Source organism: Nanorana parkeri, unplaced genomic scaffold (assembly GCF_000935625.1).
Source record: "Nanorana parkeri isolate BGI_ZX_2015 unplaced genomic scaffold, ASM93562v1 scaffold195, whole genome shotgun sequence".
Taxonomy (NCBI): domain Eukaryota; kingdom Metazoa; phylum Chordata; class Amphibia; order Anura; family Dicroglossidae; genus Nanorana; species Nanorana parkeri.
The window spans coordinates 415234-438701 of record NW_017306463.1 but is presented as its reverse complement, the minus strand read 5'-3'; the positions used below and the strand labels follow the sequence as shown (position 1 = coordinate 438701).

Genomic DNA, 23468 nt, shown 5'->3' with positions numbered 1-23468 from the left:
GGGGGGCGGAGTCGGAGACGAGACCCGACCCGAGCGTCTCCTAGCAACGGGACGCCGCTGGGCCGGGCTCGCCGCGTCATCACGCCGACTCAGCTGTTCGGCAGAAGGAGGAGTGGAGCGCGGAGGAACGCCCGCCCGTCGCCCGGCAACAGGACGCTGTTGACGGAACCGTCCCTGCCATGTTCTTGGGCTACGGAGCGGGGTCCGATCCTGACAGTAGCTTGTTTTTCATAGGGCTGTTTGTTTAGATATGTTGCAAAACTAGTGCTGTATATCAGCATTTATTAACCTTTTCTTTAGTTACGGCACCCTAAAAATCCTGTGGCATCTCCAACATCCATACCAGACCCTTATCCCAAGATAGGGGTCTGGTATGGATTTTAGGGAACATCTTACACAATAAAAAACAAACAGGGTTCCCCCCTTCACATTAGAGTTTCCCCTTCAAATCAAGAGTCTCCCTTCAAATCAAGAGTCTCCCTTCACATCAGACTGCCCCCTTTCACATCATAATCTTGCCTTTCAAATCAGAGTCCACCCTCTCACACTAGGAGCCCTCCTTCAAATCAAATCCCTCACCTTTCACACCAGAGTCCACCCTCTCACACTAGAAACCCCCTTCATATCAAAGCCCCCAGCTTTCACATCAGAGTCCACTCTCTCACACTTGGAGCCCTCCTTTAAATCAAAGCCCCTAGCTTTCACATGAGAGTCCACCCTCTCACACTAGGAGCCCCCTTCATATTAAAGCGCCCTCCCTTCACATCAGAGTTTTCCTTCACATCGAAAAGCCTGCCTGCCCCATGTAAAGTAATGACGCTGTGTGAAAATTTCAAGGCACCCCTGAGGAAGACAGAAGGCAAATTTAGGGTGCCACAGCTGCTTTAGATAAATGTTTGGAGTGAATATTTATGCAGGAGTCCCACTGCATTTTCTAAAGGGTTAAAATAAATCCAACAGGGCCGAGACTTTTCCGCAGGTAGTAGGACTTGGATCTTCATGGCAGAGGTCTTGCCACTCGATCCCCTGAAAGCTATATTAAAATTTTATGGGCAGTTATATGCTCTGGTGCCTATTCGCCATGCCCCCCTCCGCCCCCACTTTGTTCAAATCTCAGTTTCTCACTCACACACTTTTTTTCTTTTTCTCTTACTTCCTTTTTTTTTTTTTTTTTTTTTTTTTTACTTTACAGTGTGTTCTCATAAAGAAGTCTTGCTGAAATGGTAATCCACCGGGGTGATTGTGATTTGAGCTTTAATCCTCACAAAGGGCACAAACTTTTCATGCTGGGGAAAAATACATAAATGCAGTATAGGCCAAACTTCAACACTTATCATAGATTATTTGCCTGGACTAGTGCTTGGAATGTTTTATCTCAGAGCTAAAGGTTTGCTTTCCAACTATTGGCAGGACACCAAGACCAAGAAATAAAGCCAGGGAGCTCTGTCGCCTACATATATTATCAAAAGCATGTGTCAATGTGCTTTACATTTTCACAGTCCTGTGTTGTCCGGGGCTTGACATGATTATGCACTTGCAGGCCAAATTCTCATAAAGCATATCCATCATTGGCCAAACTTATTTCCATTCCCCATGAGATAGTGTCATTGGCTGAACTTATCATATCCGTTCCCTATGAGATTGCGTCTTCACTGTGACATGATCGTCAAAAAAATGATCTAAAGTCATTGAACTTTATTGATAGCAGTAGATGTTTGAAGCCCAACTCCAGCCAAACCTCTGGTTAGATTTATAGTGTCTCTCTGTGTCTCTGTGGAGGAGGCTTCAACAGATTTCTAACCCTTCTACACACAAGTTATAAAAAGGTTTTTTTATTGCACTCTGCATCTCTCTTGCAGAGAGTTCCCCTCTACTTCTGCCTCCGTCATCAGGACAGGAAGTGCAGGACTCCAGCACTGGTACAGACACAAATGTAGAGTAGGAAAGGGTATGGGTATTTGTATTTATCACAGTAAAATACCACAGTAACAAAAATCTTTTGTAGTAGGGTGAAGTTTTATCCCTCTTTCTTCACTTTCTGTCCTGGTGACACATTGTGTGATGCATTGTCCTAAGTAGGGGAAGTGTAGTGAAGAATTCCCATTGGGAACACAAACCTGAAAGGAACCCGAAAGTTCCATACCTTTTCCATTTTATCCAAAGTGAATGTCAGATAAATAATTCCGTTGCTCCATCTCCGTGTTTGTCATTGTTTTTCTATTTTTTCTTTATCTGCTGAGACCAAGGTGATATCCTAGTACAGAATGCACGATGTGCAAGTTAAGGAGATACTTCTGGCAAAAAACTTCACCCGGGATTCACACATTTGAATTTTATGTGACGTCATAAACAGGTCCAGATTGGAAGTCTTGTAGTTCTTTGCGCTAAACATGGTTCTGCTCAGTAAGCATTACAGCCTCAGTAGGCCATTTTCACCTTATGACCCACCATGCTTCATATGCCAAGTACAGACTCTTCCAGTGATACATACAGCCAGAGTGTAATTCAGACTTGCAGTGCCAGTGGTTGGTGGTGCTAAGCTTCACTACGTGTTTCCAGTTTGAGCTTGTAGAATAATCTCATGAGTGTGGCTTGAAAATTGTTTGCTAGGTGGCCATGATGAAGGATGGCACCTGAATTCTAGTCAATGGAGATGTTCCATATTTGTTCAGAGATTCCATAAAGTGGAACCAGAATCATATAAAGAAGATCTCACATACTGTGGTATTTTCTTATCTGTAGTGGGTACAGAGTATAGGAGTGGATCCAGGCCGGGCAGCACATCCCGGTCTGTAGTAGGTACAGGTAGAGGTGTTTTAAATCTTTGGAGCAATTTCTCCTGTCTGGGACAGATTCTGAGGTGTATGACATACTATCCTTGGAAAGAATTCATGAGTAGGACCAGACCTCTGTAATACAGTGGGGTGAATTTATCAAAACTGGAGCAGAAAGAATCTGGAGCAGTTTCCCGTGGCATCCAATCAGCATCTCTCTTCAGTTTGCTCAGGTAAGAGTTGAAAATGAGACAATGAAGCTGATTGGTTGCAGTGCAAATCTGCTCCAGATTTTGTCTGTTCCAGTTTTTATAAATTCCCCCCATATGCATCTGTCAGAACTACGGTGAACATATATGTTTATTGGGATCAAGAAGTGAGGATCGCTGATATGAGGATAAGAGAATTAGACGTTTTTAAGTGCTGCACTTTTATGAACTTTGATCTTTTGGTCTTTACTGAGGTAGAGGACTGTGGGGAATGAATATCATAAATCTGTTAAGAAGTAGGTGCTGACTTGACTACTCTTCGTGAACACTCTGACTGCATGACTCTGCCTGAACACTCTCTGACTGGACAACGCTGCCTGAACACTCCCTAAGCCTGCATTCACACCTGAGCGACATGAAAAATGCGCAATTTCAGTGCGATTTTGTGAGCAGGTGCTGACACATTGATGTGAATGGGCAAATGCCCATTTTTTTGTTTTTTTTAACATTCCCATTGAAGTCTACGGGGCCAAGAAGTACAGAATCTGCTGAAAAGAAGCTCATGTGCCTTCTTCAAGTGAAATTTTTTTGGTGCGTTTTTTTCAGGCAGAAAAAGCGCTACAAAACGCTCAGTGGGAATGAGGGCTGACTGGACAAATCTGCCTGAACACTCTGCTGACCCCAGACCCTGGAAATCCTTCACTTTAGCATAGACCACAATGGCTCATCATGTGATTTTTGGAATCGCATTAGCCCAGCAATCCAGTCATGTAGTTTTGTAGTCACATGACCCGCTGCGAGACCAATGCGGAATTCCCATTATTTCATAAGATGGTACGTTATAACCTGTTCCTGCAATGAGCCTTTATTTTCACTTTATCGAGATTCTTGTTTCCCATCACTGCTAGAGCATTACACACATTGAGAAACTGTGATCCTCGGTGACCAGAAAGCTCGCTGTGTACACAAGCTTCCTTTTTGTGTTTTTTTTTTTATTTTTTATTTGTCTGCCGATAGTAATATTGTTACAAAGTATTTCACGGCTCTCGTTGTCTGGCATACAAGTGCACTGTGGTCAGATGCCTGTGCCAGTCATTTACCGGAATCTCAAACAACACAGTTACAGTATCTCATTCCCCCTACTGTTCTCTGTTTCCATTTAGCGGCTGCAGTAAATATTTGTTGCGTCATTAAGATAAAGTTAGGCAGTTTACAGCAAGGGAATTGTTGTTGTTGCTTTTAGCAGTCACTGTTTTCGACTCGTGTTCGAAATGCTTGTATGCGATTTTTTCATAGTTACATAGGTTGAAAAAAAAGATACATGTCCATCGAGTTCAACCTGTAAAGATTCAAATCTTAGAAGTATTTTTTGGTAGTTTTGTCATTTTCAGGGCTTGAAAAATCCGCTCGTCCTCTCATCTATGACAAGAGGACGCCGGAGCCCGACGAGGAGCTTTACATTCAAGCGATCGGGCGTCTCTAGAGACACCCGATCGCTTGTATTAGCAGTAGCTGTCACTGCCGTTGCCGGTCCCGAGATCCGATGTGCCCGGCGCAGCTGCTCTGTGAAAGGAGATCAAAGGGAGATTGGTACACGATCTCCCTCTGAACTCCTCTCCAGTCCCCGAATGCAGGAAGTGATGTATATTATATCACTTCCACATTCAGCTGTCACTCTCCAGCTTCAGAAGCTGGGGAGAAGCTGGTGAAGTAGATCTCTGCTTCATCAGCTTCTCTGGGAGTCTCTAGGTGACTTTAGGGGTCTTGGACACCCCTAATATCTCCAAAAAGAGGACCTGTTATGTAAATTGGCTATCACATATTGCTATTTTGCAAGTCTCTGCCCTATGTAAAATGGGAAAGGGACCTTGAAGCCACATACACTATGCATCAGTGGAGTAAAGCACTTACCTATTTATACTCCACTTCGAGCTGTGTTAACCTTTGGGAATTTTCACAAAAAATGATGTTACGGTGGTATCTCACTCCATATAGTCTTGCAAAATTCTCTGCTGATACCTCTGACTTGTGCTGGAGAGAGTGTCACAGGAAGCTGTCACAGGTCGGATCCATCGATTGGGAAGTGAGCAGAAACATGCATCGATCTGCTCACTTCCCGATCCTCTCCCTGCAGTGAGCGGTGACTGTCTCCAGTGCAACACCTCAAACTATCCCTGCCAGCTGTTGTTGTGAATTTGTACTTCTTTCTCTTATTTTCCTCAAAGTTTTAATGTTAATAATGATGAATAATGAAGGATGAGATGATATGTTCCCTGTTTTTGACTAACATAATTGTATATGGTAAAATTGCTCACAAGTCCATTTGATTTGTTTTGCAGGTCTGATTATGATGACTGGAGGCCAGCTCTGGCAAGTCTGCTGCAACCCATCCCATTTCCCAAAGAGTGAGTACATATGCGAGATGCATATTATGTGTACAGCGGAAGGGCTTATTTTGTTGGTCAGTCAGGTGTTACATGTCAAGAAAATGCTTGCCTCTTTTGTATGCAAGTTTTCTCTTGGTTAGGCCTTCTAATAAGATTCTAAATTAAACTTACAATTTGCAGGTTACATTATCTTGAGCTTGCTATACATGGCTAGATTTTCTCTTGTGTAGCCCCCACAGTCCGAGGAAGAGAAATCGCTTGATTCCCCCATTCATGCTAAACAGCATGGATGGAGGAATCTCTACCTACCCGCTATTGGATTCAGACAGACAGCTGTCTGAATACCTGAACAGTGACGGCATCTGATTGGGTGTACAGTAGATGTTGTATTTGAAGCACCAAACCAATTAAAATAGTCCAGATATAACTCTATTCCATTAGGGTCAGGGGATATTCAAGTACAGTGTCTTATAGCCCGACAGTGTCTTAAGCCTGCTGTAGAGGGACCTTTCTTCTATAGTCCCATTGAAATCTAGAGGTGGAACATTGACTGCTTGTGACATTGAGATTAGGGATGCACCGATATATATCGCCCATTGAAACATATTGACCAAAAATGGGCGCTGCTCTGTGTCCCAGCAGGAAGGAGAGAAACTGTCACAGGAGGCCGAGCGCTGCGGGTGGAGAGTGCTGTGAGCGGCCAGTTTCTCTCCTTCTCGCACCGATCAGCTTCCTGTCACAGATCAGGAGAGCGGAGGTGTGGGTGGAGACGGCCATTGCTGTCACAGGAGGCTGAGCTTTTTCCTCCTTCACCACCCCGCCCAGCCTCCTGTGACAGCGTGTCAGGATGGTGAGTGGGTACAAACACTGAGTGTTTGTGAATAATTGAGGGCAAAGTATGTTTACTATGTCCCCAATTATGAATGAATGGGAAGTGATGTACATCACTTCCTGTGCATTCATGATTGGCTGTGACTACAATAGGAAAGGATTTTTGCAGAAATGTAAGAAGTTGCATCCATGTAGTAGCCTGAATGTTGTCTCAAATTTGATTTGGATTATGTGCTACCACACCCCCTACTATAAAACCTATTTTGTCTGTGTTGCTGTTGCAAATTTCCCCTCACTTCCTGTCTGATATAATTGTTGTACCCAGCACAGTAAATGAGGGGACGCTCTTTAACATTATCCTGGATTGCAGTAAAAAAAACCTAACCGGGGTTCCAATCCTTTCCCACTCTATCCAGAACTAAAACAAACAAAAAAAGTTTGGGCTGAACGTGCACTTTAAATGTTAAAGAGCTGCCTATAGATGCTATTAAAGAACATACCGTCAAGAGCATGTCAACATATTTTGGTAGAGAAGAAGCTGACGTGTTGCCTTTGGAACAACCTGAGTCCTTGAGGAGCTGACTAATGAGCGTTTGTGTTTGAAAAAAATAAAGTACACACCATAGAGAATAAAAATTATCAGCCGTAATAGCCCCATTTATCAACCCACTTCACCCAGGGGGCTCTGTTAGTTGTGCGTGTGGATCATCTCCTGCACAGGAGTTCAAGTGGTTGGCTTTGAAAACAGACTGGCGTCATTTGGCCAAATTTGTCTTTCAGTAGCTCTCGTAGGAATGCATTATTCCACTGCCAATGATGCAACCTAGCTTGCACGGTGACCCGTAATTGCTTTGTCACTCTCATTAATGGTGATGTGACCAAGGCTTAATTAAGTCACTTGGGTTCTCTCGCAAAACAAAAGTATGTGACAGAAGAAAGTTTAAATGGGTGTTTGTGTGTGGTCAGAGCTTCATAATAGAATAGAATAAACAGAGAGACGAAAACAGGACGGGTCACCTGACAGTAAATTTCCATAGACGTGATGCTTAAGGCGTTCTATATTATGATTTTTATCTCGTATATCTCCCATGTCTTCTCTCTACCACTTTTAAGACTGCTGTATGTCATTTTGAGAGTTTTTTTTCTAGGTTAACTGTAGACTTATCTTATCCCTTTTAATGATTAAAAGATACATTTATAATATGATGCAGAATGCAGCTCCTGTTTTGTGCAGTGTTTAAATTATCCCTGCATGTGGGTGAGCAAGCAACTCAAGCAGACCAGTGTCATCTGTCATAAAACCCAATCACAGTCAAAACAGATGTTTTAAATACAGAGGTTATAAGTCAGAACTTCTGCCAAGTTTTTATTGCTGCCTGTGCCCTTATTGGGTAGATTAATTGTGCCAGTGACATCAGCAGAAGAAATTAGAGAGTGTGGGTGTCACCGAGACAGACACAGAGCAATACAAATCTGATAGATTCTAACCCCTCACCTTACTGAATAAATGTGTTTTTCTTACTGAAATCCCATCACTTCCTGTCCTGGTGACATACTGGCCACCGGGACAAGAAGTAAGGTTAAATCTTTCCAATGGGGAGGCCCCCAATTGTCCTTTATTCCAAGAGACATACCTTATAGTTCATTGCTGTTTCTCACATGTAAGCAATAAATTGGTGTTGGCTATCCTTGTGCGTCTCATAGTTTTGGAACAGAGACGGGATAGATTGGGTAGATTGAGGTTTACTAGCGTAAATAATCTCAAATACTATCATTGTAGCTTTATTTGTGCCTCATCCTAACCTAGTGTGTGTTTGATTTTTCTTTGCAGAGCTCTTGCCCATGAAACATTCACAAAGTAAGTATATAAATTAGATTTAATGATTGTAATCTAATAAAATGTTAAGAATGAAAATCCAAGACAAATTAGGCTTTGCTACCCCAGGGATTTTAAATTAAGTCACATGACCAAGATTAGCCCCTGTACCCTTTTAATTGATTGAGTTTTGTAACCAAAAGTAAACCTGTCCCTAGCCTGGGCGATGTATGAAAAGCATGCAATGAAAAAAATGAATGGGTTATCCTATTGAACAATGCATGCCAAAATGATCTGTGGATGTAGGTAGCTGAAGTTTTAGCCAGTTCTTGACTTTTACTTTAAAGTGTATTTCCACTTTTGCAGTCAAACTTGAGAAAACCCCTCAATATGTTTGTTATGTGATCCTTTTCAACCAGCATAAAGAATAAAAATACAAAAAAAGTTCTTACATTTTAGATGTTTTGTTATAGCAGGCAAGATGGCCAATTCCAGGTGTTTCTCAGCACCTTCACAGTTATCTGTCCTAATGGAAAGGCTTAGGACTGAAATTTGAGGATTGCGTTTCTCTCATTCACTCAATTAACATTAAATGAACAAAACCACCTCAGACCCCTCACCGCCTCTCCTAACATTGCAAAGAAGGATTAGCAAGTAGAAATGTTACCCTTAACACTTTACCCCAAATAAAACCAGTTTAAATGCTACATGAATGGGAACATGTAACAAATATAAAATAGATGTTATCCCAATTTGGCTGCAAAAGTGAAAATACGCTTTAAATGGTGGGCTTGATTTTGCCTCTTGCTGCCTTCTAAACCTCCCTATTGTTAATTGGGCTGCCCATTAGATTGAAGGCCCAACAGGGAGGTTCAGGTGATGGAAAGGGTAGTGTCAGACTCGGCTTGTATGAGAAGTGAAGATTTGCATGTTTTGTGAGCCTTTAACTTCCTGTGAACTGATAATATAGCTGAAATCCCAAGTAGTTCAGACAGGAAATGAAGGTAGGCTCAAGATGGCTACTGCAGCTTTAAAGGGTGATATGGTAAAGGGGTGATATTGGAAATATGGGAAAGGGGTGATATTGGAAATATGGGAAAGGGGTGATAATTGAAATATGGGAAAGGGGTGATAATGGAAATATGGGAAAGGGGCGATATTGGAAATATTGGAAAGGGGTTGTATTGGAAATATGGGAAAGGGGTTGTATTGGAAATATGGGAAAGGGGTTGTATTGTAAATTTGGGAAAGGGGTTGTATTGGAAATATGGGAAAGGGGTTTTGGGAAAGGGGTGATAATTGAAATATGGGAAAGGGGTGATAATTGAAATATGGGAAAGGGGCGATATTGGAAATATGGGAAAGGGGTTGTATTGGAAATATGGGAAAGGGGTTGTATTGGAAATATGGGAAAGGGGTTGTATTGGAAATATGGGAAAGGGGTTGTATTGGAAATATGGGAAAGGGGTTGTATTGGAAATATGGGAAAGGGGTGGTGTTGGAAATATCGGAAAGGGGGGATGTTGGAAATATCGGAAAGGGGTGATATTGGAAATATCGGAAAGGGGTGATACTGAAAATTCAAGTCTACAGGGAATTGAGAGTATTCAATTTCAACACAGGAGAGGACTTGCTACAACCCTCTGGATTCTCTGCTTTAATCCTTTCACACTCAGTGACCCAGGTCATGTCTGTATAATCGCTGTAGAACTTGCCAGCTGAGCTTGCTCACTAACTAACCTGTATGTTTTTTTCATCCTGCCCATGCAGGGAGCTGAAATACGTCATTCAGAGATTTGCAGAGGACCCCAGGCAAGAGGTAAGAATTTCCCTTGGGGGGAAGAAATGCTGCAGAGAAAGAAATGACTTATCTTGTTAAAGGTTATTGTGGTGCCGCTGAGAGGAAAGAGCTTGTTTTGCTTTGCGTGTATTATCAAGTGTGTTAAAGACACCAGTTAGTTAGTAGAGCTAGGTAGTACCATTACAAAATATTGTGTAAATGTCTGTATACCTGTTCAGTGCTTGAAATGGTCATCATTATGTGATTGGATGTCAAGCAGGCAGTTTACTTGAAAGTGGTATGTTAGTTACAAGTGGAGCGTGGTGGGCTATGTTAGCCCTTGGCTTTTTAGATGTCTTGGATGCTCTAAGGCAGGGGTAGCCAAACTTCAGACCTCCAGCTGTGGTAAATCTACAAATCCCATCATGCATCTGCTTCTGGGAGTCGTACCTGTGGCTATATTTTATGCCTTATGGACCCTGTATGTTCAACAACAGCTGGATGGCTGATGTTTAGATACCCCTGCTGTATGACCCCTTTACACAGGTGAACTATAATGCCCCTCTCACTTTTCAGAGGCAGTTGAGGGGTGGTTTGCAGTGGTTCAAGAAGCGATACTACCACCTCCTGAATGCTTTTTTTTTCTGGTCCAAAAAGGGATTTTACTTTGAAATCCCACGCCACATCCGAAAGCATTTGGCATGCAGTTGCAGTGCAGTCCCATTGACTTTGAATAGGTTTGTTTGGCAAGCGGCACAGCCTGGCAAACGTGACTTGCCGAGTTAAATTTGCAACACTGCAAAGGGAAGCATTGCTACTGAGGCAATGTATATAGACATGAGCGCCCACCATGGTAAATTATAGGTGGGTGGAGGTGGTAAAAAGACGGATTAACCGCCTGTTGTTACCGCACATTAGCTGCCCGTGTGAACTTGGCCTTACAGTGAGATCTCCCTGCTATAATTCTTGACTCTGTTCCTGTCCACCATATGTTTTGGGTGATCCCGCACCTCCCTTGTGGGATGTCACAAGGGGCATAAAGTGCAGGCCCAGGCACTGAAATGCAACAATCTCACCAAAACTGTCTGAAGTTTTATCTCTAAGGATCCTCCAAAACTGAAATATGGTCCTTGGATTATGAAATGCAGTCAGTACCCACCACCTTTACAAACTGTGAAGGCCATACCCCATATATGATATTTTACAATGTTGATATCTCCAGTCATAAATAATATGGTGGCATCTATTACAGGCTGCCTTTATTGGTATTCTTAACAGGAAGTCAGCTGAGTGTCAGAAAAAAGCCTCAGGATGAGACAATAATCTTTAATATCGTCAGTATATATGAGAAAATTCTGCTAGGTTGAGGTGAATCCGGCACAATAGGAAGTAGTGACATTTCATGACTCTACTTCTTTTCTTGAGATAAAGGAAGTGAACGGCTATCATCTGACTTCTCGACATTTCCTTGAGGTTGACGTTCGGTCATGCTAACGCAGCACCACTAAATTTAAAGGCATAGTGCACCTTTTAGAAAAAAGATGAATAGATGCACACAAAAAAAATTAATTTATGATTTTTGTTTACATTGGAGCCTGCAAAGCCTTGCAACCGCGATCAGTTGATCAAAGGTGCAATGCACAAACTCCTGCAGTCTCTTACTTCAGCCCTTGGTCTGTATGGAGGTACAGCACCTTCTGGAATGGTGCTGGAGGAAGTAATCAGTGGACTCCAAGTGCATTGACGTCACAGTTCTCTATTGAGAGCTATGATTTCCTCAGCTGCGGTGGCAAATGGGAAGTGTAGCCTTTCCATTTACAGGTCCTGTGAACGGATCTGTAAATAAATGACGTGGGTGGAGGCTTGCACAGCCATGCCAAATTCTAAACTAAGCAGAAGCCTGCGGGGAAAAGAACCCTGTGATTCCGTCAAGTAGGGGGGTTTGAGGGTGAGGGGCCGGCGAATGTGACTATCTTTTATGCTACACCTTAAGTATGGTTTTAACATAAAACCCCGTCACAAAGGTGGCCTGTTTTTTTTAATAAGCCTGTGAGATCTGGAGCTCTTCTCCAAGATTTCATGTGCAGTGCCCCCTGTTGGCAAGGTGGTAGATCAGCTTTCTTGCTGAGGGTATTCTTACAATGCCTGATAGGACTTGTAGTTCCACAACAGCTGGAATGCCAGGGTTGCCTATCCCTGATACATATTCTATTAATGCATGCAAATATATAATAGCATATTTAAAGAATAAATATATTTAAGTAAATTACAGCTCTTTTTTTTGTATATAGTCGCCGTAATAGTATGTAGAATAACAGGCTAACTTTAGAGAAGCCACAGCAACTTCACTGCGGCTCCGTTCTGGTGCTAGAGGCTCTAGCCCCCCGTTCTCCCCCTTTACACCCTATATGTCTTATAGTTGATACATACCTTCTCTGCACTGCCACGCTACCCAGATGGACAGCAGAGACCCCCGCTTCCTACTTTCTCCCCTTTATACCTCCCAACTACCTCCCTCTCCCCCTCTATTCCTTTCTCACTTGACTGCTCTCGGCCCTGAAAAATGGCCACTCGGTCAACAAGTGCGTTATTACTGGGAGGCTAGGGAGTGTGTCGTGTTTCCCTCCACCCAGAACCACTAGGTATTTGTCAGAGCTTGGATGCCAGGGTGGTAGTGGGGTTCAACCAAGGTAAATACAACTTGCATACTGCGCCTGCTGAAAAGTACATGAAGATGTAAAATAAACATTACACGTTATAGAGCATGACTCATTGCTGGACTCTTCCTGTTTCCCCTTAAATCGCCGTGACACAATATATGAGCTTAGAATCGGCTCTCATGTTCTGCCATATCAGAGTTACTAGAACTTTTCTAAGGCTTTCATGTGCTTTCTCCGACTACTTGCCTGCTAGTATCTGAAAGGGAGATTGATCATACTTTCCAGATTACGCTTTTCTTTCATCTCTAATATTTCTATGCCCATCTTGTTGGCAGTAGATTGCGCTAGTGAAAACTGTTAGAAAACTGCTGGTTAAAGGGAAACTATTGTATGTGTATATATATGGCCCTAGGGATATACCGATACTAGTATTGGTGCCGATACTGAGTATTTGGGCAAGTACTCGTACTCGCCCAAATGCTCCGATGCCTAGCCCGATACCTGAGCTTCTGGTCTTAGGACCATGCTCCCTCGTCACTTGGTATCGAGCATGGAGCCATATCCTGCTGGCTCCCAGATTGGACAGACTGGCCCCTGTTTTCCATATTATTTGTCCTCGCTGATGTACATGTACGTACAACATATTTGCACATTATGGCAGACTTGCCTAACCCAGTGCTCTTCTCCAGCAATGCAATGTCCGTGCTCCCCCTGATCGTTCCTTTGCCACTCTTTGCTCTTCTTCCTCATCCGGAATGTTTGGCCAACCAGAGATGATGTAACTCCTATTCTGCTTGCAAACAATAGCTCTTACTTAGCAGAGGGGGTATGTTAGACCTCTGCAGGAAGACCACTGCTTCTATACAAAGAGCAAGGGTCCTTCTCTGTAGCATTCTGGCCGGGGACAATCTTTTTCCACTCAGGCTGCAAGAGCTATGTGACTTTCCAAACCTTTTGTTTTGACGCACCTAAATGGAATTAAATCTAAATTAAAAATACACTTAATGACTTCTTTCATTAATACAAAACTACATTCATTGGTTTTCTTTTTCATCTGCCTGGAGTTCAGCTTTAATCTCAGACAAGAAGAGCCCTCTCCATGCTGCAGTGGGAGTGAGAAAAGGATAATATTCTTAGTTATATATTTATTTAGTTCCCCCCGAGGAGTCCCCCGTCAGACAGGCCTATGTGCCCTGACAATCTCCTTTAAAAATCAGGAAATCTAGATCGGTGCTCTATTTTCATGACATGACTAACTCAGCATGCGGTAACAAAACAAACGTCAACGGTAGACCGCCATTTGCGTCACACTTCTGCCTTTTCGAGAAGGTTTTTTTGGCAGTCCTGGAATGCCTTGACTGCATTTAGCATTTTCCTCTTATTTCATTAACAATATTATACTGTCTAGCAATGCAACGTTTATTTATAGCCAGGGTTTTTCGGAGAAAATGCTGTTCTGTTATGGTTGGACTGTTTTAGGAATCGTGTATTTTGTTATATTTTTACGGTAAATTTCCATATTGATTGGACTTTTTTTTTTTTTTTTAAAAGAAGAAAAAGGTCTCCACGTTCTATGTACCAAGCCCAACCCTAAAACAATTTCCAGAAATAAAGCGCTCACTTTGTGATAGACCTATTACTGTTTATAGGGTCTACATTCGGGGTAAGCAAACCGTGGCCCTCCGGCTGTAGTGAAATTACAAATCCCATCATGCATCTGCCTCAAGGAGTCATACCTGTGTTTGTAATTGGCCAAGAAGAGATGGGGGGCAGAGATGTGACCACAGTGCTGAAGTCTATTAGACCTGCAGCGCTTACAGACAAAATGGGCCTGGAAGTATGGCAGGAGCTGGCCTTCCATCCACATGCAAAGAAGATGATTTTCAGGGAGGGACGGCAGTGTAGATTATGGCAGATGGCTTTAGAGCAAAGGGACTGTTCAATTTACGTCACTCCGGTAAGCTAGTTGTGCCCGGAGTTGGTCTTTAAATGTTATTTTTGACTGTTGTGTCTTTTATATTGGGCCTGATTGTGCACAATTACCAGCCCAACTTGCTTATATGCACTCCTGCTCCACCACGGGGGGAGTATGTGACCTACTACGAGCATGCGATGCTTGGGCCTGTGCAGCCAATCACCAGGCCCAAACAATGTCACATGAGGTAGGGGGTGACATCATCAACTTAGACATGGAACTTACACAAGGTTTAACTTCTACTGTAAGGGAATGGAGTGTTGGGGAAGGGAAGGTTAGGGGTGGACTAGTTATACCCAGAATGGGCAAAGAAACAGGTTCTCTTTTAATCAATTTGTATATTTTTGGATATGGGTGGAAATGTTTTCCTTTTTAATAAAGACACCAGACAACTTTGACCTGGTATTGCCTAACGGCTATTGCTTGAGGTAAATATTTTGTTCCTTTTTTGAAAATATTTTCTTTCTCCTTCCACAGGTTCACTCATGTCTCTTGAGCGTCAGAGCTGGGAAGGATGGCTGGTTCCAGCTTTATAGCCCAGGGGGTGTCGCCTGCGATGACGATGGAGAACTGTTTGCCAGTATGGTACGTGTCTGCAATAATGTGAGTTTAAATTTCCGCCCACTGCAAGCTTGCTTACTGTGATTGTAGAGCTGAACTCTGGGCACAAAAACGTTCATTTAAATACATCTCTCAACAACCACGAAGGATAGAACCAAATGCCTCTGCAAACCCAGATTTTACCATATACATGTAGCAGTGACATCATCACTATGCTGTACATAACCTGTGCAGAGCTGTGAGAGGGGCCCAGCAGGCTCCAACCACTACAGGTTGCCTGTACAAGACCAGTCACCCTGCACATAAAGAGAGCAGCAATGACTGGTCTTTACTACAGGAAGCTCCTATAGAGAGGAAACGGTTCACACTGGGCTAATGCACAGATCTGGACGAAATACACAAAGCTCACCAAGATTCATATGACTCTTGTATTTAGACAATGTTTGCTTATCCCAGAGTTCAGCTTAAACTTTGTTTCTAGTATGGATGTTTGTAGAAATATGTGTGTTTTTGTGACTTTCTCAGAGAGGTTATCATATTGGAGTATGAAAAGGGGTGCATTTCAGTTTTGGGCAGGGTGAGAAAGAGTTTGTGTCTCCTCTGGAGAGATTTATCTTTGTTTCCTGTTCTAGTGACAATGGTCAGGGGAAGTGAAATCAGGTACACAAGCAATAAACACCCTTCACTCTCTGTAAAAAAAAAAAATGTGACTTTTTTATATCTCTGAAAGGATCTCCCTTTATTTCCTGTCCTGGTGACAACGTAAGATGTCAGCAGAAGTCTCCACAACTGGGGCACAGGCAACAATAGAAGTTCTGGCTCTTCCTTACTCTAAACTTAAAATGCTTACACCTCAAACCCCACCATCACCACCTTCCAAAAAATGATCCCACAATCATTGATGGTCATTGACACCTTAAACCCCACCATCACCACCTTCCAAAAAACGATCCCACAGTCATTGATGGTCATTGACACCTTAAACCCCACCATCACCACCTTCCAAAAAACGATCCCACAGTCATTGATGGTCATTGACACCTCAAATCCCACCATCGCCACCTTCGAAAAAATTATCCCACGATCATTGGTGACCAGTGATACCTCAAACCCCACCATCACCACCTTCAAAAAAGCAATCCCACAATCATTGGTGGCCAGTGACACCTCAAACCCCACCATCACCACCTTCCAAAAAACGATCCCACAGTCATTGATGGTCATTGACACCTCAAATCCCACCATCGCCACCTTCGAAAAAATTATCCCACGATCATTGGTGGCCAGTGATAAGTCAAACCCCACCATCACCATCTTCAAAAAAGCAATCCCACAATCATTGGTGGCCAGTGACACCTCAAACCCCACCAACATTACCTTCAAAAAAAAAAAAAAGGATCCCACAGTCATTGGTGGTCAGTGACACCTCAAACCCCACCAACATTACCTTTAAAAAAAAAAAGGATTCCACAGTCATTGGTGGTCAGTGACACCTCAGGCCCTCACCCCCACCACCTTCAAATAAACGATCCCACATTTACTGGTGGTCAGTGACACCTCAAACCCCACCATCACCTTCAAAAGATCGGTCCCACAATCATTGGTGGTCAGTGACACCTCAAACCCCACCATCACCTTCAAAAAATCGATCCCACTATCATTGGTGGTCAGTGGCACTTCAGACCCTCACCACCACCTTCACAAAATCGATCCCACCTTGATTGGTGGTCAGTGGCACCTCAGACCCTCACCACCACCTTCAAAACATCGATCCCACAATCATTGGCGGTCAGTGGCACCTCAGACCCTTACCACCACCTTCAAAGAAATCGATCCCACAATCATTGGTGGTCAGTGGCACCTCAGAGCCTCACCACCACCTTCAAAGAAATCGATCCCACAATCATTGGTGGTCAGTGGCTTTGTACATCTTGCCTGTGATCTGAGCTGTCCAATGACTCCTCATTTTAAGGCAGGCGTTTAAAGGAAACCTATGCAAACAGAATTATGTAGACTGCAATTGTTGACTTCCTTCTGAACGTGCTAGTTGTCTGGCTGTCTTCGGCATTAATACTTTGTACATCTCTGACCTGGACCTTGCATGCAGAGAGTCAGAACTCCTGATGAGTATACTTGGACCCAGAAAGTACTGAAGTTCTTGGATCAGCATGCCAGTCTACATATTTCACTCAGTAGAGGTTTCCTTTAAGACAGGGCTGAACACAAATCCCAGGAGCCGTGTCACCAATGCTCCTTAAACATTACAGCTGGAGCCTAACTTTTGAGGTTTTTACTAGTTGTTGCCAATGATGCTGGCTCATAAAAAACAAAATCTTACTGGCTCCTGGATTGGACAGACTGGCTTCTGAATTCCATAATAATTTGTCCACCTCTGCTTCAAGGCCGCTAGTATGATGATTACTATCAAGGGAGTAGAATCCTGTGATGCAATCAGGCAGGACGTTGGAATGCTTTTGTGTATTCCTTTCCATGTAAATATGATGTCACTGAATTAAATATATTTCACCGTGAGTCACCTTAGGTTCTAATTATAACCGCTTTTGGACTAGTGGGTAGTGTGAAAGAAGTAACACAGACTCCTAAATGATGGGAATATTTGACACAAAATGCTGCTTTGCTGAAGATGAGCTGCGTAGCGCTGATTCTGCATCTAATATTGCTGTATAAAATAAAACCATTATGATTTTAGAAAATAAAACTACAATTGTTTCAGTTAAAGTAACTTACTTTGTATGACGTGATCCTTCACTTGTTCATATACTTGAGGTGACAGTCTTCTGATCACTCACTCTTAGGTAGGGTAGGTAGATTTTCGAACACATGCTTGTATGAAATATCTTGTCGGAATGTTCAATAATGTTCAATACAGGCAGTCCCTGAGTTACATACATCCGACTTACATACGACTCCTACTTACAAACGGAGGCCATCACTGTACAGCAGGGGTAGTTGTAATACTACCGTGCTCGTGCCGACGAGTATCGCCCGCCTTTTTGGGTCTGGTTTGTAGTACTGTACATACATTACAGGAAGTTGGCTCTTGTTAGGCGTGCAGACGAGGGGTGCCCACCTCTTCTTCCGGGTCACTGTGAGGTTTTTACAGCTGTCTGTATCATCTATAGAAAGATTTAATCTCACTTCCTGTCCTTGAAACAACAGTGAAAGGAAATCTACCCCTAGGAAGGGGAATTCCCTCCTGTAAAAGTGATCATGGGAAAAAGGTGTCTCCACTGAACCTTCATCACCAATCCTTGTTTCCACGACAACCCAAAATTTTCAAAATGCAATTGTCACAGGGACAGAAAGGTGAAATCTTCTGAACAGGGGCACACACAGCAAAACAAACGTTACAGGGGATTAACCGTTCCCTGTGCTATTCCAAGCAAAAACAAAATAATTTTTGTCTAGAGTTTGTTCCAGCTTACATACAAATTCAACTTAAGAACAAACCTACAGATCTTGTTCGTAACCCGGGGACTGCCTGTAATGCCATCAGACACTTGACTTTCGTTTTGATTTAACATTTGATTTGGAATGAAGAGTTTCCCGAAAGTAAACCGCATTCACTGTTAGAATTTTGTTAGAATTTTGTACAATTGAGAAAAATTTTCCCAAATTGCTCCTTCCACTTTTTTCGTCACCGTGGTCCAAATTGATTTGACCTCATCAACTATTAGAACGTTGAATAAACTTTCCAAAATCATTTTTGTTCGTATGAAATTCTATCCGTCTTAAGGGAAACATTGACCAGACAGGTTTTCTCCCCCTTTCCTTCTACAATGACATCAGCCAAGCTGAATGTTCATCGAGCACTCTCACAGCAGACATGTCGGGAGTATCGTACGGTATCATTGCAAAAAAGAATTTCTAACACCAGTTAAATAAAAAAAAACATGGCAAGTTTTATAGTTTCAACAAACTGGTGCTGGTTTCCTCAAACAAAAAATGATGATGTATACAAGAAGGAGAGAGACGGTATACCGGACCTCAGTGATGAATATAAATGACAAAAATCCTTATTGATTCCCTGCAGACAGCAGTCTGTGTTTTCATTACCCAGATGCTTACTAAGGCCAGTAAAGGAAAAATGATTATTTAGACTGGGTTCTAGTAGTAGTAGTAGTACTTTATTGCTGGAAGCATCTGAACCCACGCAAATTCCATGGATTAAATTGCTGCTGTCTTGATTAAACTTTTTTTTTTCTAATTCTGATGCCTGATCACCCAATAGTATTGTTGTTCTATAGGGCTGGACATACAGCTTATTCCTGACTGAAATACTGCAGTAGGAGGTTTGGGGACTTAATGTGCTAAAGAGGACTCTGTTTTATTTTAATGGCATGGCCCTCCTTACCATCTTGTCTTAAATTGTATTGTGACTGTACTGTCTTCCTTATATTGTAAAGCGCTGTGCAAACTATCCTGTATAATAATAATGCTAACAGTTTGAGTTTTGTGATGGAATCATGCCTTTTGTATAACATTTTTATAGCTGAACTCTTTTCTTAAACTTACAGTGGCCCAGCTTGGTTCCAGCATATCATTTTTTATATCTCACATGTGAAGAGCTACTGGGGATGCAGAAATTCTCTGTAGTAAACTGTGTGACATACAGTCACTGCTGGTCTCTTTGGGGTGTTGCTTGACTGTATTTTGAATGCAGAGAGTCGCTCTCTCATTACCTCCCCTATATTCTTCAATTAATATAAAGTGTTCTCTCAAGAGAAGGGGACAGATGATGTCATGATCTCTGCCTCGTCCAATCAGAGAACTCCTTGCATTCATTGAAGAAAATACAACACGTTCTCTGAATTACGGAGGTGCCGCACAAGCGACTCCCTGTGTGCAATGTACAGATGGCAAGTCGCTTATGCAACACCCAAAAGAGACCATCAAGAGACTGTATGTAGCACAGGCACAATGAATGTCAGCATCCCCAGCGCACTCCGGATGTGGGAGGAATTAAATGTAACCAAGCTGGGATAATTTAAGTTTAAAAAAAGATAAATGCCACCCTTTGCAACTGCAGCCGAGGGACTTACAAGTGTGCTTGTAGTCCATTGACACCTCCTCCTGTTAATGTTAATGTTACTGAATGTCCATACCTTGGTACAGAGGAGGAGTCTGCAGGAGCCAGGACATTGCACCCGTGAACCACTGTTTGCAGTTGCAATACTTTACTGGCTCCTATGCAAAAATACTAAATGCACATAAAATAATAAATGCACGTTTTTGCTTTAATGAAGTAGTCTGTGTGTCTGTGTATATGTGATTGATATATATATATATATATATATAAATTTAAAAAAATATTTTTTCCAAAACGAGGAATTCCCCTTTACGTTCCCACCAAAATCCATAAACCTACTGATAGACTAATTGGTTTTTGATGAAACACAATCTAGTGTTTGTGTGTGTAGACATGTATGTCCTTGTTTAATTGTGATAGCGACATAGACCTGTGTACTCTGTAGTGCACATATTGTAAACACTATATAAATATGGAAAGTCGTTCATACAGCACGGCTGCAGATGTATTGTAACTAACGCAGTGCTTTAAAAAAAAAAAACCTCAATGTAGTATATACTGTAGCTTGTCTGAGCTAAACTGTGTGAAGATTTATTTGTCTTTGTATGTGACACCTTCTCTTCTCACGCAGGTTCACATTTTGATGGGCTCCTGTTATAAAACCAAGAAATTTCTCCTGTCGCTGGCAGAGAATAAGTTGGGGCCATGCATGTTGCTTGCCTTGCGAGGAAACCAGACCATGGTGGAGGTACGAGAACTGCCAATGAGCACACATTGGCTTAATGACTTTCAGAAAACAGCACAGATGGCTCCGTGTGCTGTGTATCTGGCAATATTTCCTGTATCCCCACTTATATCTTAGCTGCTCTGCAACTCCTGCTGTAGGAGAGAAAGGCAGGGTACACAGACAGATAAAGGGCTCCGAAATGGGTATTAAAGATTACAGAGCATGGAGACAGGAAGCAACTACAGAAAGGCTCTGTGCTGACGTAAAGCAGACCTTGCACTCACCCATGTGTACAGAGCAACATACTGTACAATGCTTTCCAAAGCCGTCTCATCTCATGTGAGCTGAAAGTATAAAGGGATAGAGCCTATACAGTATACTCACCAAGAAAAAGATACAAAGGCTGGGCATCAATTCTTCTAGAATAGTCACATGACCGGTCTGCATTTCTGTTTAACCCTTTCACTGCCAAGCGCTCTGGAACGCTTTACACCTCAGCTGGCCACACCATTTTTGCAATTTTTCCCATTGTTTTGATTTTCTACTGCTGCGTTGCTAGCATTTGTAAAAGACCCCACAAACCATATATAAACTGATAAAAATACACAATTCCACTGATAAAATCACACTAAAATCATTATCTGTGCACACAAATATTTTCTGACAATCTAAAAGATAAAACCTGTAATGAGTTAATAACCAATATTTGTACATTTTAAATGGCACCTTTTTGCGAAATGGTCAAAAAAAAATCAGATAACGCATAACTGTAAATATGCAACTTGTGTTGAAAATAGTTTGTGTGCTGGTGTGTGTGTGTTGTGATGAAATTATACAGGCGTACATTTAATCGCAACACAGTGTATCACAACGCACGGCAATGCGTCACAACGGCTTTACAGCACAATGATCTTATGTAGGCTCTATCGTGTTTTCATGATCAGCCTTTAGTCACTTGAGCACTTCAAATAACAGCCAGTTGTCGCTTGCTCCAAGACTGTGTGTGTGTGTTCTTATTCCTGTAACTGTCTAGAACATGTGCTCTTTTCCAATTTTGTCGCCCCTTTTGCATTGCATCTCAGTAACAAGACTCTAAGCTTTCTGCACAAACAATCCCATCTGTGTGGTGTCATGCGTGCCTGCCAGGAAATGCCCATAGACTCCTGCTAGGTTAACCAAGCTGTCCGTCAAGACACAGAGTTTGGGTGAAGGTCCAGGCACATACTTTTGTCTAGACTCTGGCAGCCTCTGATTTGCATATTAGGTGATTTCCCGTCGGCAGCCAGCAGAAAGAAACAAGAAAAAAAAAATGGGTTTGTTTTGTTTTATCGCAATTGTTATTGATTGGCATCATTTTGATTAGCCTTGAGCTCACTTTGAAATTCTCCTGTTGTGGTTTTCAGATCCTTTGTCTGATGCTGGAATACAACATCATAGAAAACAATGACACACAGCTGCAGATCATATCTACCCTGGAGAGTACAGATGTAGGAAAGAAAATGTACGAGCAGCTTTGCGACAGACAGCGGGAACTGAAGGAGCTGGTAAGTTCTGCGTTTCTCTGGAAACGCCTGGTACATAATATCCGTTACTGAGCCGAGCGGCTCTTCATCATCCTGACCATAATGCGTGCCGAGCACAGCCCGGGGCCCCCCCACACACTGCCAGAAGCCTTCCGATTGGCTGACAGAGCACCCAGAGAGGCTCCCTGGACAGCATCAGAGCGCTAGCCGCAGCTCCCTCCCGCCAGCCCACCTGTCTGTGGCTACCTGGACGGCAGAACGGACAGCTGCAGCCAAGTAAGACATCCCCCGAAAATAAGACCTAGTGTCTTTTTTCGTAGAAAAAAAAATATAAGACACTGTCTATTTTTGGGGAAACACGGTATATATTTTCTATGGGGAGGACTATGGTGTTTAATAGGAGAACATAGAGTCAGTTATTAATAGGTGGAGGAGGATGGATCACATACAGCAGATGTAGAAATCAACCTGTAATGCAGCCATCACAAGGGGCAACAATGCAGTGGGCCCAGTTCACAACATTACACAATTCTCCACTTGTTCCAGTGACAACTGTCTAAAAGGGGATTTATCTCACATTGGAAAGATGTCCTCTCACTCTTTGTTGAGTCTTCAGGACAGTAAGTGAAGTGACATTTCCCAAATGAGACATATTTGGCAACAAGACAACAGTCTTAACCCTCCCCTACTGTATCCAAAATTATGTTTTGGCTTTAGCTATTAAAGTATATCTAAAGCCAACAATTAATTTCGGATACAGTAGGGGAGGGTTAAAACTGTAATAAGATGACATGACTGCCTACTAAAATATAATATTTTGTTACTTTGTTATATATGTCACTTTTTGTTGGCCATGATAAAAAATAATTATAAGCAATTGAATAGTCCTTTAGATTACTTTTTTTATATATATATATATATATAATCATTTGCAGTATTTTTTAATATTTCTTGTCTTGACTGTTTTATTCATTGCTCCTACAGCAAAGAAAAGGAGGTCCCACTCGCCTAACACTGCCATCCAAGTCCACAGTAAGCATTTCTTATTTTGGGTTTCAACTGCAGCTACATTTTTAGTAACCTGTAACCTATAGCCAGTAGCAGGAGATCAGCCACATCAAAGCCTAAGAAGGGATGTTAATTAAAGCAACTATGTCACCATCTTTCTAGACAAC

General features: G+C 42.3%; 1 protein-coding gene across 4 annotated transcripts in view; it reads left to right on the top strand.

The window, feature by feature from the left end:
- CMIP (c-Maf inducing protein) overlaps positions 1-23468 on the top strand; it is a 172491-nt gene that overhangs the window by 143127 nt on the left and 5896 nt on the right. For 2 of the 4 annotated variants that reach the window (XM_018555411.1, XM_018555409.1), the window contains 7 exons: positions 5323-5388; positions 8033-8059; positions 9788-9836; positions 14910-15017; positions 20675-20791; positions 22174-22314; positions 23278-23325. In XM_018555411.1, coding sequence (XP_018410913.1) covers positions 5323-5388; positions 8033-8059; positions 9788-9836; positions 14910-15017; positions 20675-20791; positions 22174-22314; positions 23278-23325 — 556 coding nt within the window. Of the gene's footprint in view, positions 1-5322; positions 5389-8032; positions 8060-9787; positions 9837-14909; positions 15036-20674; positions 20792-22173; positions 22315-23277; positions 23326-23468 lie in introns of all 4 variants that reach the window. The other 2 variants (XM_018555410.1, XM_018555408.1) reach the window with 1 other exon arrangement.